At 30.3% G+C, this 16,165-nt stretch overlaps 1 protein-coding gene across 1 annotated transcript; it reads right to left on the bottom strand.

Annotated features, from left to right (window-relative positions):
- Window positions 1-5,567: 5,567 nt before the first annotated feature.
- Window positions 5,568-7,153, bottom strand: LOC108344582 (bidirectional sugar transporter SWEET5). The gene is made up of 6 exons (XM_017583013.1): window positions 7,111-7,153; window positions 6,673-6,709; window positions 6,339-6,555; window positions 6,025-6,186; window positions 5,806-5,928; window positions 5,568-5,717 (listed from the first exon to the last, which is right to left on the bottom strand). Exons 1-6 carry the CDS (start codon window positions 7,151-7,153, stop codon window positions 5,568-5,570), a joined length of 732 nt encoding a protein of 243 aa, XP_017438502.1.
- Window positions 7,154-16,165: the final 9,012 nt, after the last annotated feature.

Raw genomic sequence — 16,165 nt, 5'->3', positions numbered from 1 at the left:
TGGAAAGTCCAGTCAACTTGATAAGGTGTATATAAAACTGGATAATTCGACGAAAAGTCTAGATAGCTCAGTCTCACTTGTTGAACTCTTTGAATTTCTGATCGAGTTATTTGACTTTTTCATGCACTTTACTGAGCTCTTCGGATGACTTATTGAGGTATGTGACTTTTCCATGCATTTTACCTAGCTCTCCTTATGTTTTGTCGAACTATGTGACTTCTCCATATACTTTACTGAACTCTCCTAATGTCTTATTGAGTTATGTGACTTCTACATGTACTTAATCAAGTTATTTGATGTTTTGCCAAAGTGTTTGAATTCTCCATGCTCTTAGTCGAACTCTTTGGATATCTTGTGAACCTTTCCACCTTTCCATTCTACAATTACAAATTTTGATACATATAATTGTCCTTTTGCCACATCACCACACTCTTAACACCATTTTTGAAATACTAATGCTTAAAACTTGATTGATATATATTAACAAATTTGAAACAAAATTAAAACCTTTTTAAAAATAGAAATCCAATCCACATATTACCTTCAAAGTAGAGAAAATCTTAATAATTAGGTCTAAAACTATATTTGCCATGCTATAAATTAAACTAGTGAACTTCATTGTCTTTCGTTATTTTTAACATTTATAAGGAGTTATCTCATTTTTATTTTACCAATATATTATATATATATATATATATATATATATATATATATATATTTGAGTTTTATTAGTTTTTGTTTTTTGCCTTACATCTATTATTAAATAGCATAAACTTGGTAAAGTTTGTACAATGTTTAAGAGGTCAAATGTAGATCCATATAATAATAAGTATTTTTTTAAAATATATTTAACTTAAACTTCAAAATATTTTAAATGAATTTTGTATATAAAAGTGTTGTTATTTGATCATATTATGTTTTTTTTATAGTATTTAACAATCAATGAAAATTGACGTTTTTTCAATGAAAATTATATGTCTTGAATTAATACGTTTAATGTTTTTAAAATTTAAAAATTATAATACTTTTATAATTTTCCAAAATAAGAAAATAATTCAAAATATGCACTACTTGTTTATGCATTTTTTTTTCAAATGCTAATTGAACACATCGATTTTATTCTTTCTTTACTTTTCTTGAAAAGTTAGGTAAGCATTTAAATTAACCCCACACCCCCTCTTCCCCCAACTTTTTTTTTCTTGAAAAGTTAGGTAAATAATTAAAGTAGAACTCAGAGAAATTAAAATTTTGAGTAAAAATTTAATTAAAATTATTGTTTGGAAATTAGCTATAATCCTTGTCTCCTTCTCATAACTATAAACTAATCATTGTGGGATAATACAGTAGGACTTTTGAATTAAAACGAGCTTTTAAGAAAAGAAAAACTTTAAGTTAAATAACAAACAAATTTTCTTTTATTTTTGAAATTTTAACTTTAAAATAATTTTCGAAAGTTGTATAAGAAAAACCTAAACCTGAAAAATATTATCATGACTTAAAAAATTAATCACACCAACTTAAAAAAACATATTAACAAAAGTGTAACACTTGCTTTACATACATTTGAAAATACACACCAAATGTAAATTTTGAAAATATGTAAACAAAGTTTTCCAAATAAAATATATATAAATATATAGATATAGATATAGATATATAGGATATATAGATATATAGAAAGCCATTGAAAGATAAAACACTTAATTGCTTAAACCACACTAGTTTAGATTTTGACTGAACTGTTTTAGTTTAGGTTGAATATATAAAAGAATTAGTTTACGCATGGGTTGTTTATTTTTTCTAGTTAATAATTGTTTTCATTTTTGTATATAAATATATATAAGGTAGTGAAATTATTATGTAATAAAATACAATGAAAATTAAATTATATTGTTGTAATTATTATTATTAATCTAATCATGTAATAAATTTAGGTGATATGACAATAATTTTAGTTTTAAATATAATAAATGAAATTGATATCAAATAATACTCTCATAGTGTATTATATTTTTTAAATATAATACACTCACAGAGAAGATGAAACTACAATCACAGCAAATGCATTGTTGTAGAGGTTGGGGAATGGCAACGCCATAACATATCCATCCCTCACATAATCAATCCAACAACAAGCATACATAGATTTTTCCCCTCATTGAATAAAACCATCAAAATATAGATAGAACGCAAGCTTAAAAAAATACTAATTAAACTTACTTATCGATTCAATAAAAACAAGCTTAAAAAAATACTAATTAAACTTATCGATTCAATAAAAACAAAACTTAAAAAAATACTAATTAAACTTATTTATCGATTCAATAAAAACAAGATAGATGAATTGAATAAAGTTCTAAGTAAGAGTTTTCTAATTAACTATGATATAACATAAGTTGATAAAGGGTTTCTAAAATTTTATGCAATTACATAAAGCTAAAATAATTTCAGTCCAAAAAGATGCAGATGTTCCAGTACAGCCATATGAACATATTGCTCAGTGCCCCAGAAATTTGAAATCATTACATTACATTCATATATCATAACAAATAAACAAAAACTAATGTTGGATAGAAGTAATACCCAAGACCTTATGCTCATAAAAAACACATAAGATGTTGATTCACAAAAGATGACTGCTTTGAATAGCAGAAATAAATTTCATCCTTTTTCAAGAACTATAAACTTACATTTGTCCAAAAGTGAATCAAACCAACACCATATCTTGTAATATCAATTAAGAGACACATAACAATTACAATCAAAATAATAATGCCATTCAGTACATTTAGAAATCTAGAGTATTTCAACCCACAATTGAGCAACCATTCAATACTTGTTATTAGTACTAATTTTCCGCACAATGCTAATGGGTTCTTTCTATGGTCTCTGTCAAGGTGATTTTACTACAGTAAGATTATTCTCGAAGCTTCGCATCTTTCACAGAGAAGTCAATAAACTTTAGAAATGTGATTTTTAGAGAGATAATGTATTTTAAATAATGAAACTTCTTTATAAACTTCTTATTTATATAAAATATTTTTAATATTAAAATATCTGAGTCTCAGTATTTTTAAATTATTATTAATTTTAATATATCATTTACTAACTCTTCACATTCTCTACAATAAGATAAATTTTGGTCCTCAGGTAGAAGATAAGAACATACTCTCCTCATTTATCTTATTACAACCACCTAGACTTGTTTGACTTACCGTTCTCAACCTTAACTAATTGAAACCATACCTATGTGATATGGTGTTCAACAATATCGATTGGCCCAACCACCACTTATAAAAACACATTCTCAACCTCAAATCTACAACTTGAATCATCTTTTATTTCTGCCTGATTGTTTATATTTGATACACTAACCTCATCTTTCATATGCTTTTAACTACCTCTTTTAGGTTTCACCAAAATCTAAAGATACCCTTAGGTCTCAATCTAAAGCATGCTAGTTAACACTTCACACCACCTTATTCTCTCCTTGATGTACCACTCAACTGACTTGATCACACACGACTTCTAACACATTGACAATAAGTGAATACTCTTGGTCACCTTATTCACAACCACCCTTATAACATCATGCTTCGTTTACTGATTTTGGTTTGTGGAGAATAATGTCCATAACAATGCTATTCCACTTTCAAAATGGAACTTTCAACTATTGTAATGACAAAACCCATTATGGCACTCTATTAATCATAGCAACTGAATTAGAACAACACAAATTCACAATACACACAAAATTAGTTTCAAGCAATCAATTAAAAACAAAAGTTGTAGCTCTCTCGCCTATGAAAACAACTCTAGACGGCTCAAACACCAAAACACTCTCCACACCACAAGATGTTTTATCTATACATAGAAATATCACAAGAACGATCAAGACATATATTGTGATCACTAATCAACAAAAAATCATATTCAAAGAGCACATGGAAGCAAGAAAAACCCACATACAAGACGAAAATAGATTAACAATGAATAAAGACAGAAAACTCGACTTATACCATTATAAAAATTGATCGGTCCATATTGAAGAACTCATTACGAGGATCACACCTATGATCTCAAATCTTCAATCAGGGCAAAACTCCTATAAAGAAGGCAGAAAAATCTAGAAAAGCGATTTCTAGAAAGATAGTATGTTTTAAAATAATAAAATTCATTTATAAACTTCTTATTTATATAAACCCCTTTTAATATTAAAATACTCGAGTCTCTCAATTTTTAAATCACTATTAATTCAATTCTAAAATATGAGTTTTTAATCATCTCATTAGTTACTCTCAAAAAAGTTCTTTTTCTTAAATCTTTTTCTTGACTATACACGAGAAAATAATTACTACAAAAAATTAAGTAACAATCCATTTTTATACTTAAATAATCATTTTATGAAAGAAAAATTATTATATCTAATATAATATATTATGAATACAAAATTATATTTGTGAATTAATATCTAAACTCATCTTTTAACATATTCTACTTCGTCGAATCAATTATAATACATATTATTTTAGATATCATTAACTTTTTAATGTATAAAATAATATATAAATTACTAAATATAGTGACTAATTAAATTGATTATTATTTAATAATTTTCTTGTTGTAAATGTCTCCTATTTTATAAAAGAAATTGCCAGTGTTATTTTCGTTATAACCGAACCTGTTTTGTAATTAAATTTTAAATTTTATTTAGTTATAAGTTAGTATAGGTAAGTGCATACTTTTATTTATTTTTTATATCAATCAATATTGTTTTATCTATTATAAATTAAGAATTGCACAATAAAATACTAATAATATAATAAAGTAATTATATTACCTAATAATAATGATGTTGTGATTAAAATACTGTATTGAAAAATATTATCTTATAAATTTGAAATGTTACAAAATTTGTATTTAAAAAATAGATAAATTTAATTGTTATTTTATCATAAATATAAAAAATATGTGCCTATTTTTAAAAATTAAACAAAATGTGGATTGTTTAAAAGATTAAACACCACTATTATTTTTCGGACCTTATTATGAATTAATTAGTTAACTATGATAGTCGATAAAATCATCCAGTATTACGTTCTATTACTGAAAGAATTATTTCTTTTAAAAAGTAATTACTTTATTTACTCATTTATTGCGAATTTTCAAAATAATAAAAATTAGTCTCTCTAATTATAGATAAACATGAACTAATTGATCTTTACATTTTAAAAGCAAACAAGATGTCAAGCTTGGATATATTGGGCATAAAAGATTGCGAAAAAAGTTGACGAACACCTTTGCATATATATGAGAGTAATGCATTTTTTACATGAATAATGGTTGGATAATTAATATTATAAGAATAAAATAATCATAAAAAAAGTAAATTTTTATATTTAAAAATAAATAAATAAAAAATAAAAACAACCTGCCCGTGTACTACATAATAAAAATAGAAAAACTAATGGCCAAGCCACTAATACCAGAAAATAATTAAAAATAAAGACTCAAACGAAATTACTCAAGATTTATGATTATAAAATATATGAATGAAAATGAAAAAATCAAGCTTCAACATCTCGAGGGCGTTCGGAGAGTTGAACCTCAGTTGAGTTGTGCTGATCACCATCATCATTGTTTTCTCCTCTGCAGAAGTAGAAAGCATACAAGATGAGCTGAACCAGTCCTGAGACTGCGCCAATGCTGTTACTGATCTGCAACAATGAATGAACACACAATGGTCAAAACATTATTTCATTCAAGAACAACAAAAAAGAAAAAGCAAAGTAACGAACTAATTACCAGAACATAGATGTCGAAGGGGTGGATAAGAGCATATGTGGTCCAGCACACACCATTAAGGAAGTTCGCCAGAGAGAGCCAGAATGGCATGTATTTCACGCTCTTCGTTTTGATAACCTTAGCCTGATCATTATTTATATATACCAGCACCATTATAAGTTTTGGAAAGGAAAATGAACTTCTCATGATGACGTAAATTTGCAGAAATAGAAGACTTACCATGATTGTAAGAGGAGAGACATACATCATCACGTTGAAGACATCGCAGATGATACCAACAATCAACGATCTTCGTGTAGTGCCATGCAGTACCAGCATTGTTATAAGAATGATTGCAGCGAAGAAAATAGCCTCGATCAGAAGTAAAATCGACACCTTTTTCTGAAGTAAGGGAAGAGACAGTGAGAAACATAAGCATGAATGAGTGATAGTTAAACAAGTCGATCTTGGGACTTCAAAAGTAATTGAGTTTATTTTCTAAAACGGGAGAAATTCATTATAGAAAAAGTACAAGAAGGAGGAAGCATACGCACCCGTCCTTTATTGGTTGCATAGATGAAAAATATGGCAAGATAGACGAACTCGAAAACAAGTCCAACGCAATTGATGGTCACCACTAAAAGACTGTTTGGGTGCACAAATGGCATTCCATAGAACACCCAAAACGCACAGTTCAATACCGTAGCGATGTAGGGATCAGGCTTAAACTCCTCCACCGACTTCTGCTTTATAATTTTATAGAAAGTTGGGCTGCAATTCATTCAAATAATATGTAATTTTTCATAAAAAAGTTGTATAAATAAAAAATCCACTATACATATTATAATTTTTAGAAAATATGTGTATAGAGAGAGTAAGATTGATTACGCTGGTGAGAAGAACAAGCCGAAGGAGATGATATTTCCTGCAGAGAAAAAGCAAACACTCCATTAGAACGTAAACACAACAAACTTTTTATTTTTTTTGGCAAAAATATGTATATAACAGAATTAAGATACTCTAACACTTATAGATAAATACTATGCATAAGATAAACCAGAAAGTTTTCATGCATAAATCGATTAAACAACAAAAGTCATGCAAAACTATGCAGAATTGGCAAGCATTAATTGAAATGCATGAAGTTCAAGTTCTCCTTGTTAGAATCAACTTCTCCCTCGCAAACAAAGCGAAATGCGACCGATCCACGATGCAAATCAAAAGTTGAACAGAAAAAAAGAAAAAAAAAAAAAGAGAGTCGTTTTAAGAAGCAGATGCTTGTGCAAAATTCGGAGTTGCAGCTTTGGAAGAGAGAAGAAAACGAACCTATGATGCCGACGATGTTGCGAGCTACTGAAGCGCTCACCATTTTCGAAAACAACGAAAAAACACAGAATTGGAGAGAACGACGTAGGAACACAATGCGCTTTGTGTGAGCTTTGCGTGAGTGAGGTGAAACACGAAGGAAGAAGGGTTTATTTTATAGAGTTTTCCTGCTAAGATAGAGTTTTAAAAGATAATCAAATTAGGTTTTATTATTAAAATATTTTATTATAGATAATTAATTTTAGTTGTATTGTTAAAAGTTAACCATAATAATAATAATCTCTTCTCATCAAATCTATCAAACTTATCTTCTTTTGATTTTAACAGATACAGTTTCTTCTATTTTAATAGAAACAGTTTTGAGTACATAAACTAAAAACTGTTTTTTTCTCATAAAAAAATTATATATATATATATATATATATATATATATATATATATATATATATATATATATATATATATTATGTCGTTATTATATGAAGCTAATTTAAGTATTTTTCTAAATTAAGTAAAAATATTTTTGAAATTATAATTTAATCCGTTATAGGATGGAGGAAAGACAAATTTTAGTTATTAATTTGATTTTACGGTTAATTTAGGTTTAATTTTTATATTTTAATATAATATTAAAGTTATTATAAATTTCTTAGAAGATATATTAATCTATTGTATTACTTGAATTCTTGATTCTGTTTGAGAAAATATGTTAAAATCGTGAAAAGAGATGTGTTGAAATCTCACATATAATATAAGTTGAAACAAATTTTATCTTATTAAATTGGTTTTTTTATTATTATAGATAAAATAAAATGAAAGAAAGAAATATTTATATTGAATGAAGAGTTTCTAAAATTTATTTAATTGAGAACACGCCTTTACAAATTATATTATCCATCTAATTGAATGTCATAATTCGTGCTAGGATGAGGAACAAATATCATTATAATTTAAAAAGTTGAGAGTTTTTCATTGTATGTATAAATTGTCTGGAATATTATGTTAGTCCAAGAGCCAATAAAATAATCTTGCTCGAGTTCCAAGTATATCTCCATCTAAGAATTACAATATTTCATAACTTAATTTATTATATGTTTATATCAAATACTAAACATAATTATTGTTTTTTTTTCCTCTATTTTTCTTTCATTTTATCATTCCATATCAAATTATCTCACCTTATAACATAACTGACTTTTGAAAGTAGATTTTTAAAGTAAATAAACTAGTTATTTAATTAATATATAAACTAGTTTCACAAATTTAAAATTACGATAAAATATTTTAAAAGTTTTTAATCTATAAATTACAAACCAGTTATCTTTTTGTTATATTTTATTTAATTTATAACTTTTTTTGCAATTTAAATTTGTATTATTATTATTTATTTTAATTTTATATAGATATGAATTATTACGTTACTTTCACTTTTTGTTGAATTAGTTTTTAAGTTTGTAGATAATCAATTATTATATTCTAGGTTTAATGTCTCTGTAGGTCCTTATTTTGGTCCAGAATTTCAATTAAGTCCCCCTTTCTTTTTGCCGTCTCAATTGGGTCCTTATTTTTGTAAAATTGTAGCAATTAAAGGCCTGCCGTCAAATTGGACAAACGGCCGTTTAGTTGTGCGTTACGTGGCATGGACATTGTTTTCACTAATCACACGTGGAATTAAAAAAGAGTTTTGTATTAAAAATTTGGATTGAATCAGATTTAGGGAAGCGCAAAGTGGAGAAAATGTAAAAATTTAAGTGCAGCCTCAGGGTTGCGTAAGGGAAAACTCTTTCCCATCTCTTCTCTGTTCCAGTTAAAAGCAAAACTCTAGAAGCTTGAAGCTTCTTCCCTTTCTCCTTTGACGCAAACAGACTCAACGTTGGGGGAGAGAATATTCTGTGTTTTCGAGCACAGGCAGAGACCTTGTAGAGGGGCAGCGGAGGCGTGACGATAACAAATCGATGGAGCAGCAAGGTCGCGGCGACTGCACGAGGACGTTGGTCGGTCCACTTCGTGGTGCAACGAGGAAGGGTTCGTTTCAGCATCTCAATGGCCGTTCTCGTGGGTGGTGGGGATCACGTTCTTGGTTGAGTTTCAGATTAGGGTTTTTTTTTAAATTGAAATTAGGGATTTGATTCATCTGTTTTCTCTGCAGATTGATTCATTCGGGAATTAGGGATTTGATTCATCTAGGAAAGGTCAGGAATTGGGATTGAACCAAGTGGCTTATGATGAGTCAACCATGCCATCGTCTGTATGTTCTTGTACCGGTGTCCTGAAGCAGTGTTACGAGAATTCCATTCATCTATAATTAGTGGATTATTTGATTATCTTCCACATCATTGCAGCATTTGTGGCTTTAGACTTAGATGGGAACTAGAGATATGAGTACTGGAAGGGGTCCCATCATTCATGCAAATTGTTTATCATCATTCATGCAAATTTCTTATCAGATAACTTGATTTCAAGTGTTCCTGAGATGGTAAGACTTATTACTTGATATTCGTGGACAGAAACGGGGTTTGGTTTAAGTTCAATGTAACACACCTTTTACTCACAACATGATGATGGAACATCAGAAAAGCTTGGATGAGGGAGATAAATGCTCCAGAGATTAATTAACAATATAATTAATCTGAACAAAACTTATTTAACCTCATATTTTTTAAAACAAAACTCTTTTTTAATTTCACGTGTGATTAGTGAAAACACTGTCCATGCCACGTAACGTACAATTAAACGGCCGTTTGTCCAATTTGACGGCAGACCTTTAATTGCAACAATTTTACAAAAATGAGGACCTAATTGAGACGGCAAAAAGAAATGGGACTTAATTGAGATTCTGGGCCAAAATAAGGACCTACATAGACATTAAACCTATATTCTAATATTTTAAAAATATTAAATAATTAATTATTATATCATAATATCTTAAAATTTAAGAGAATATAATAATAAGTTACTTTTTAAGAATATATTTACTGTAAATATTTTGAAGATATTTTTTATAATATTTTAAAGACCTAATTAAATAAATAAGTTGTTATATAATAAGATATTATTTATTAATATATTAGAGACATTTTATAATATTTTAAGATATTTACAATAATTATATTAATTTAAAAAATAGATTTTAAAACCGATATAAAATTTTTAATATATTTCATCATACTAAAAGACATTAACATTTTAAAATAAAGTAAATGTCACGTCCCATTTATTTTTCCTAATGAGTCACCACTCTGCTCCCATAAATGCACCGTGCCACGTGTTCTGAGCATTTAAAAATCCACCACCGAGTCATGCATGCGCGCCACTTGTCAAAGTGGAAGTTTCTGAAGTGAATGGTGGGGTGCAGGTGTCAACTAGAGAGACGTTCGTTCGTCTGGAAGTGGGATTTGATCAAAAGTAAAATTTTTGGAAGAGCTTCCACTCTCTACGCGCACCTTCTCCCCTTCCAAACTCAGAATCTTCATTTTCTCCTCCTTCTCTCTTGAACCCTTCTCCTTCTCTCTTCTGCAACTTACCACCCTTTTCTCCGTTCACGTTTCAGCACCGTAGGAACGTTCCCTGCACCGCGAGCTTCATTTTAAGCTGAACAACTTCCGGTTCTGGTAAGTTTCACTTGGACGCTCGTTTCTGGAGTTCCTGTAAACTGTATTCAGCTGCATGCAACGGTGTAGACTAAGCCCTTCATTTTCTTTTGGTTAGTTTAGTTGGAGAGCTTAAGAGAAACGTTGAGAGAGCTTCTTTTAGACGAATCAAGATCCACTCATTTAGGACGATCACTACTGAATCCAGGTAAGGGAAGCTTATTAGATTTAATTCATATGATTTTCTGTACTGCATGTGCGTTTATGTGATGTTTGAAGTATGATTTATGATATTGGACTTTTGGTATATGAATATGATTCTGAAATAATGTATGAAAGTGATGCAATGTTCTATGGTTTGATTAAATTGAAAATGAGCTGTATGATGAGATGATGTATGAAAAAGTATGGATTTTGTACTATGATATGAGCAATTTAATGTTTAAAAGTTTATAATGAAAAATGTATTTACTGTAAGATGAATCTGAATATGAAATTCTATGTTAAAGAACGATCGTTATCGAAATGGTCTTTGACCGTTCGTTATTCTCAGGGTCATCTTTGAAATAGCTGAACCCTTTCATTTGGAAAGAATTCTAATCGAGTACGAACGCCCTCTTATATTAACCTTGCGTTTGAGCGTTCGGCCAAACGTAAATATCCTGAGTATTGTGTGAGAAATTGAGAAGCCTGAGACTATATTCAAACACTTAGTCATATTGTTCAAAATCAAATTTCAACATTTTAATTTATGAAAAATCTTATTTCAAATATCTTGAATCAGCGATGGGTCTCGACCCAAAGTGTACGTCCTAAGTGGCGCTCGGTCTTAGACCGAACGCTCGTCCTAAAAGTGTAAATGATAAGTAGCGCTCGGTCCTATACCGAACGCTCATTCTTTCTGTAAATTGCAAACGAGCTATAATAGCGTTCGTCCTGAATTGAAATAGCGTTCGTCCTGAACTGAAATAGCGTTTGTCCTGAATTCCCATAAGCGTTCGTCCATAAATTTAAATAACGTTCGTCCAATAGATCTAGTAACGTTCGTCCAAGACTTCAGTGACGTTCGTTCAAAACTTCATTAAATACCTATTTTCGCGCTCGGTCATTGACTGGCGGTTGGTCTCCTAAACTACCTCGTGTTCGGTTTATTTATCTAAACCAGTTTGTGACGTATCTATCCATTGGATTCGTTCTAGAGTTATTGAACTTAAATTATTCTAAGTAATTTCCAGATCGTACTAGATTCAGTTCATCTAACTGAGTCAAGTTAATATGAAGTCCGTCTAATAACCTGTATTGGTTTTATTCCATTCGTGAACGAACCTTCTTGGTATTGTATTAACGTTCGTCCTCTATTACAAAGAGGGCTGGACGTTCGTTCTTTTATGAAAGTGGAACTAAGAATGAAAGTGTGAATAAGAGGAAAGATTAAGATGTGTGAATGGTGTAAGAGATGAAATTACGATTGTTGAATTTGAACGAGCGTTCCAGGGAGGAACGACTCTTGAATGGAAATTGAGATTTGTAAAGTATGAATGTGGTAAGCTTAGCTGGCGGGTCATCCTGATATTCTGTGAGTGCTCGTTCTCAAGTAGAGAGGAGTATGTCATGTGTGGGAATGCCAGGAGGTCTTAGTCCATAACTGTAACTTGGACAGAACGGACTAACCTCAGGTGGCTGCTGACGATTATTCCAGCTATCCCACCTGGGTGCACGGACGTCGTAGCTACACAGAATTCATACAGTCCGGACGGTCGGTCTAGTATTAGGATTTTGATTGAGTTAATGGATGAATTGAATGTATGTGTGGTGATTCATTTGATGTATTTGATATGTATGAAATGTATGTTTGACTTGAATTAAACTCAATAAGCTTATCCTTGCGTTTCCTTTGTGTTGTCTATATATGTGTATCCGTCTTGTCCTTGCAATGATCATCCGTGTGGATGTGAGCAGAAGGAGAGGCTTCGCTGGAGCAAACGCTTGAAGAGGAAATCATAGCTGAGGAGAATCTCGTAGAAGTAGAAGTGAAGGCCGAACTGTAGCGCGTTCGGTTTTTAGTTAATGTATTTAGGATAGCGGGCCGCTTGTGAGCGAGCGCCCTTTTGCTTGATGTAAATACTTGGACGTTCGGTATTTTATTTTGTAAACCGTTCGTCCTCATTGTTTTGTAAACGCTCGTAACTTATGTATGCATGTAAGGTCGTTCGGCCATTCGCGAATTTAATCCCTCTTATTTTAAGACTGTTTTGCCATATTAATACATGTGATTATTCTAAGTATATAATTGATGACTGTATAAATTTTGGGATGTTACAATAAACAATATTTTAATACATTATTTCATATAATAAAGCATGATAAAAAAATTAACATTTTAAAGTAAAATAACTAATATTTTATTTATTTATCTTATATAAAGATTATTCATTACAATAATTATAAAAAAATTCGATGTAATAATAATTTAAATTATTAAATTATTAAATTTCCAAAAATAAATTGTAATTAATACTCATTTAAAAAATATTAAAAAATTAAACAATTTAAAACAAAGTACTGAAAAATTAATAAAAATTTAATTATTGTAAAAAAATTATACTTATAATTACATATTTTTTTCTAAAAAACACAAATTTTATTTATTAATAAAATTTATATAATTATATCATTTAAGCTGAATTTACATTTATTAAGTAGTTCATCATCTAATTTTATCAAATATAATATTTATAAACTGAAAGTTTATCAATTAACAAATTACTTAACTGCTATCAATTAGCTTATAAATTCCTAACTATCGTATAAATTAGTTTTGCTAAAGATGCCCAATGGCAAAATGAACTGATTTCGGTTGTTTCATGAAGTATTTACACCATTAGCATACAAATTTTAAAAAAAAATTAAAAGTAAATCTTAATTAGCATTAAGCATGCATATATATTATAAAAGCAACCACTCTATAGGTTGAGATATAAATTGAAATACTAGCAAACTCTACATATGGATTTGAAAACTATTCGCAACTAGACATTGTTTACAGGGATTAGATAGTCAATAATACTGTTGAATACTTGAAAATTTTTAAGCGTTTGAAAACACAATAAAAGAAGGGTATAAAAAAATCCGTTTTATATAGTTCACTCAACCTGAGTTATGTCCAATTCTTCTTTAAAAACTCTTAAAGGATTCCACTAACTTCAACAAGTTACAAATGAGTTTCACAACTCTTGGTTTACAATAACCTAACTAGCTAAACACCCTTTTAACTCCCCCTAATATAAATAAACGAAGTGTTTTGAATCACTGCTAATTATCCAAAAACAAATGTATGTTTAGCTTTTGCAGAGATATATTGTGTTGTTGTACGAATAATCAGGCAAAAAGCAACACGGAAAAATTTATAGAATATCTTTATTCTAGGAAAGAGCTTCCCTTCAAGCTTCTTTAGTTTGTAAGCGTCGTTTTGGAGGGAATCCGTTACTTGGAAAGGACCCTCCCAATTGGGGGCGAGCTTTCCTTTGCTCTTCAGGTGTCATTGTCCCTAACAACTTCGACCTGACATCAATGGCCAAACAAACCACATTGTTTTCCAAGGTTTGACTCCATCTGCACGGTTTAGGCAACTCGATCGCGATTTGACGTGATACTATTCTAATGAGGGCCAGCCTGGTCACCAGGGCTACTTTCGAACTTGTAGCGTAGTAGGTTCGTGCCTCTTTTGGGTTTGCTGGTAATGATGGCCCCATGCAAATCAATACGAGACTTCTCATCACTTCTTAGAATGGCACGTGTAACGTTAACATTTGTTCAATATGAAGATAAATTCAATTTTATGCTTGTTGATGTGTGAGTAAATGTAATTGCATTCATGTCTTAGTTTAGGTCATTTGCATGCATAATTGCATTCATTGAAGGATTTAGTCATGGATTATCTTTGTTTCGGATCATACATTGGCATTTTGTGTTTTTATTGTAGATTGATGATTCTAAGTGCCAAAATCACAATTTGGGAAGAATTGATGTACAAGATACCAAGATGAAACCAGAGAGTTCAACAACCAAGCTGTGAATAGTCTCACAACCTGTGGATGTTGCTTCTAAATGGAGTTGCAAAACAGAAAGTTCAACAACTGTGCTGTGAAAGTTCCCACAACCTATGGAGTAATCTGTGGATTCACGTAAGAAAACAGAATTAAAGCAGAGAAGAACACAGGCAGAGTGGGGAGTTTTCCATGGGCTGTGAAAGTTTCCAGGAGCAGTTATTGAGCAGTTATTGATCTCTTTTATGACTGATTTAAAGAGATTAAATTAAAGGAAAATTAGAGGAAGTTAGGAAAAAGGAAAACCACTCTCCTAAAAAGGAGGAATTTGTGGAAATGATGGGGGAGGAATGAAAACACGTGGAAGGGGGAGACAAAAAGGGTATTCACGCACAACAAAAGGGCTTCTTCTTCATCTTCTTCTTGGGGCTTTTGGCTGCAACTTTTTGCGGAACTTTTTGCTTTTTTATTTTTCTTTTCCATTATGCAGAACTAAATTTCCTTTTGTTAGTGGATTGATGTAGTGCTTTGGATTATATTTTCTGAACCTTTTTCAATTGATGTTAAGTTCATTTTAATTATCCCAGTGTTCTATTTATGTTTCAATGTCTATTCTATGAGCAGTTTCACAGTTGGGAGATTGGGAATTGCTTGCGTTTATAAATAGAACAGATTAGATGCTGTCACAATTGGGAAATTGGGCAGGACTAGTTAGTTTGAATTGAGATATGATTGTTTTTCATGATCTTGTTGAATTTGTAATTGGCCTAAGGGATTGGGGATTCAAATTCAAGGGATACGTTTGCCTACTAAGGGATTAGGGGTAAACAAGCTCTAAATAAACTCAAGTGGATAATTATAATTTACACATCGATTGAAAATGGGAGGAAATTATATGAAAAGGTATGAAATCAATTCTCTAACATTGTTTATATCATTTGAATTTCCATCACTTGTTTATGTTCATCATTTCACTGGATAAATTTCATCACTCAAAATTAAGTAAGTTAGTAAACTGGTACTCAACTCATTCAATCCCAGAGGACGATATTTTGTTACTACAATTACGATTGGTACACTTGCCAAACGTACATCAAGTTTCTGGCGCCGCTGCCGGGGATTGATTACTATTGATATTAGTGATCTAATTGGCTTAAGATTTGAGTTGTAGATGTTATGGAATTTTTGTTCTTATTTTTGAGTGTTTTTTTTTCAATTTTATTGTCACCTAATTTCTGTTGCAGTATTGTGTGTTTTTTGTTTTAGTTGTTTATTCGAGGTACTGTTGGCCCAGAAGAATTGCTTTTCGATTCAGAAATTGAACGCACTGCTAGAAGAAATAGAAGTAGTGCAAGAAGAAGAAAGAGAGAAAGAAGACAAGAACAAAGATTAATTGAACACGAAAAGGAGGCATTAACA

This window comes from Vigna angularis, chromosome 8 (assembly GCF_016808095.1).
Source record: "Vigna angularis cultivar LongXiaoDou No.4 chromosome 8, ASM1680809v1, whole genome shotgun sequence".
Taxonomy (NCBI): Eukaryota; Viridiplantae; Streptophyta; class Magnoliopsida; order Fabales; family Fabaceae; genus Vigna; species Vigna angularis.
This window is presented reverse-complemented; position numbering and strand designations above follow the sequence as displayed.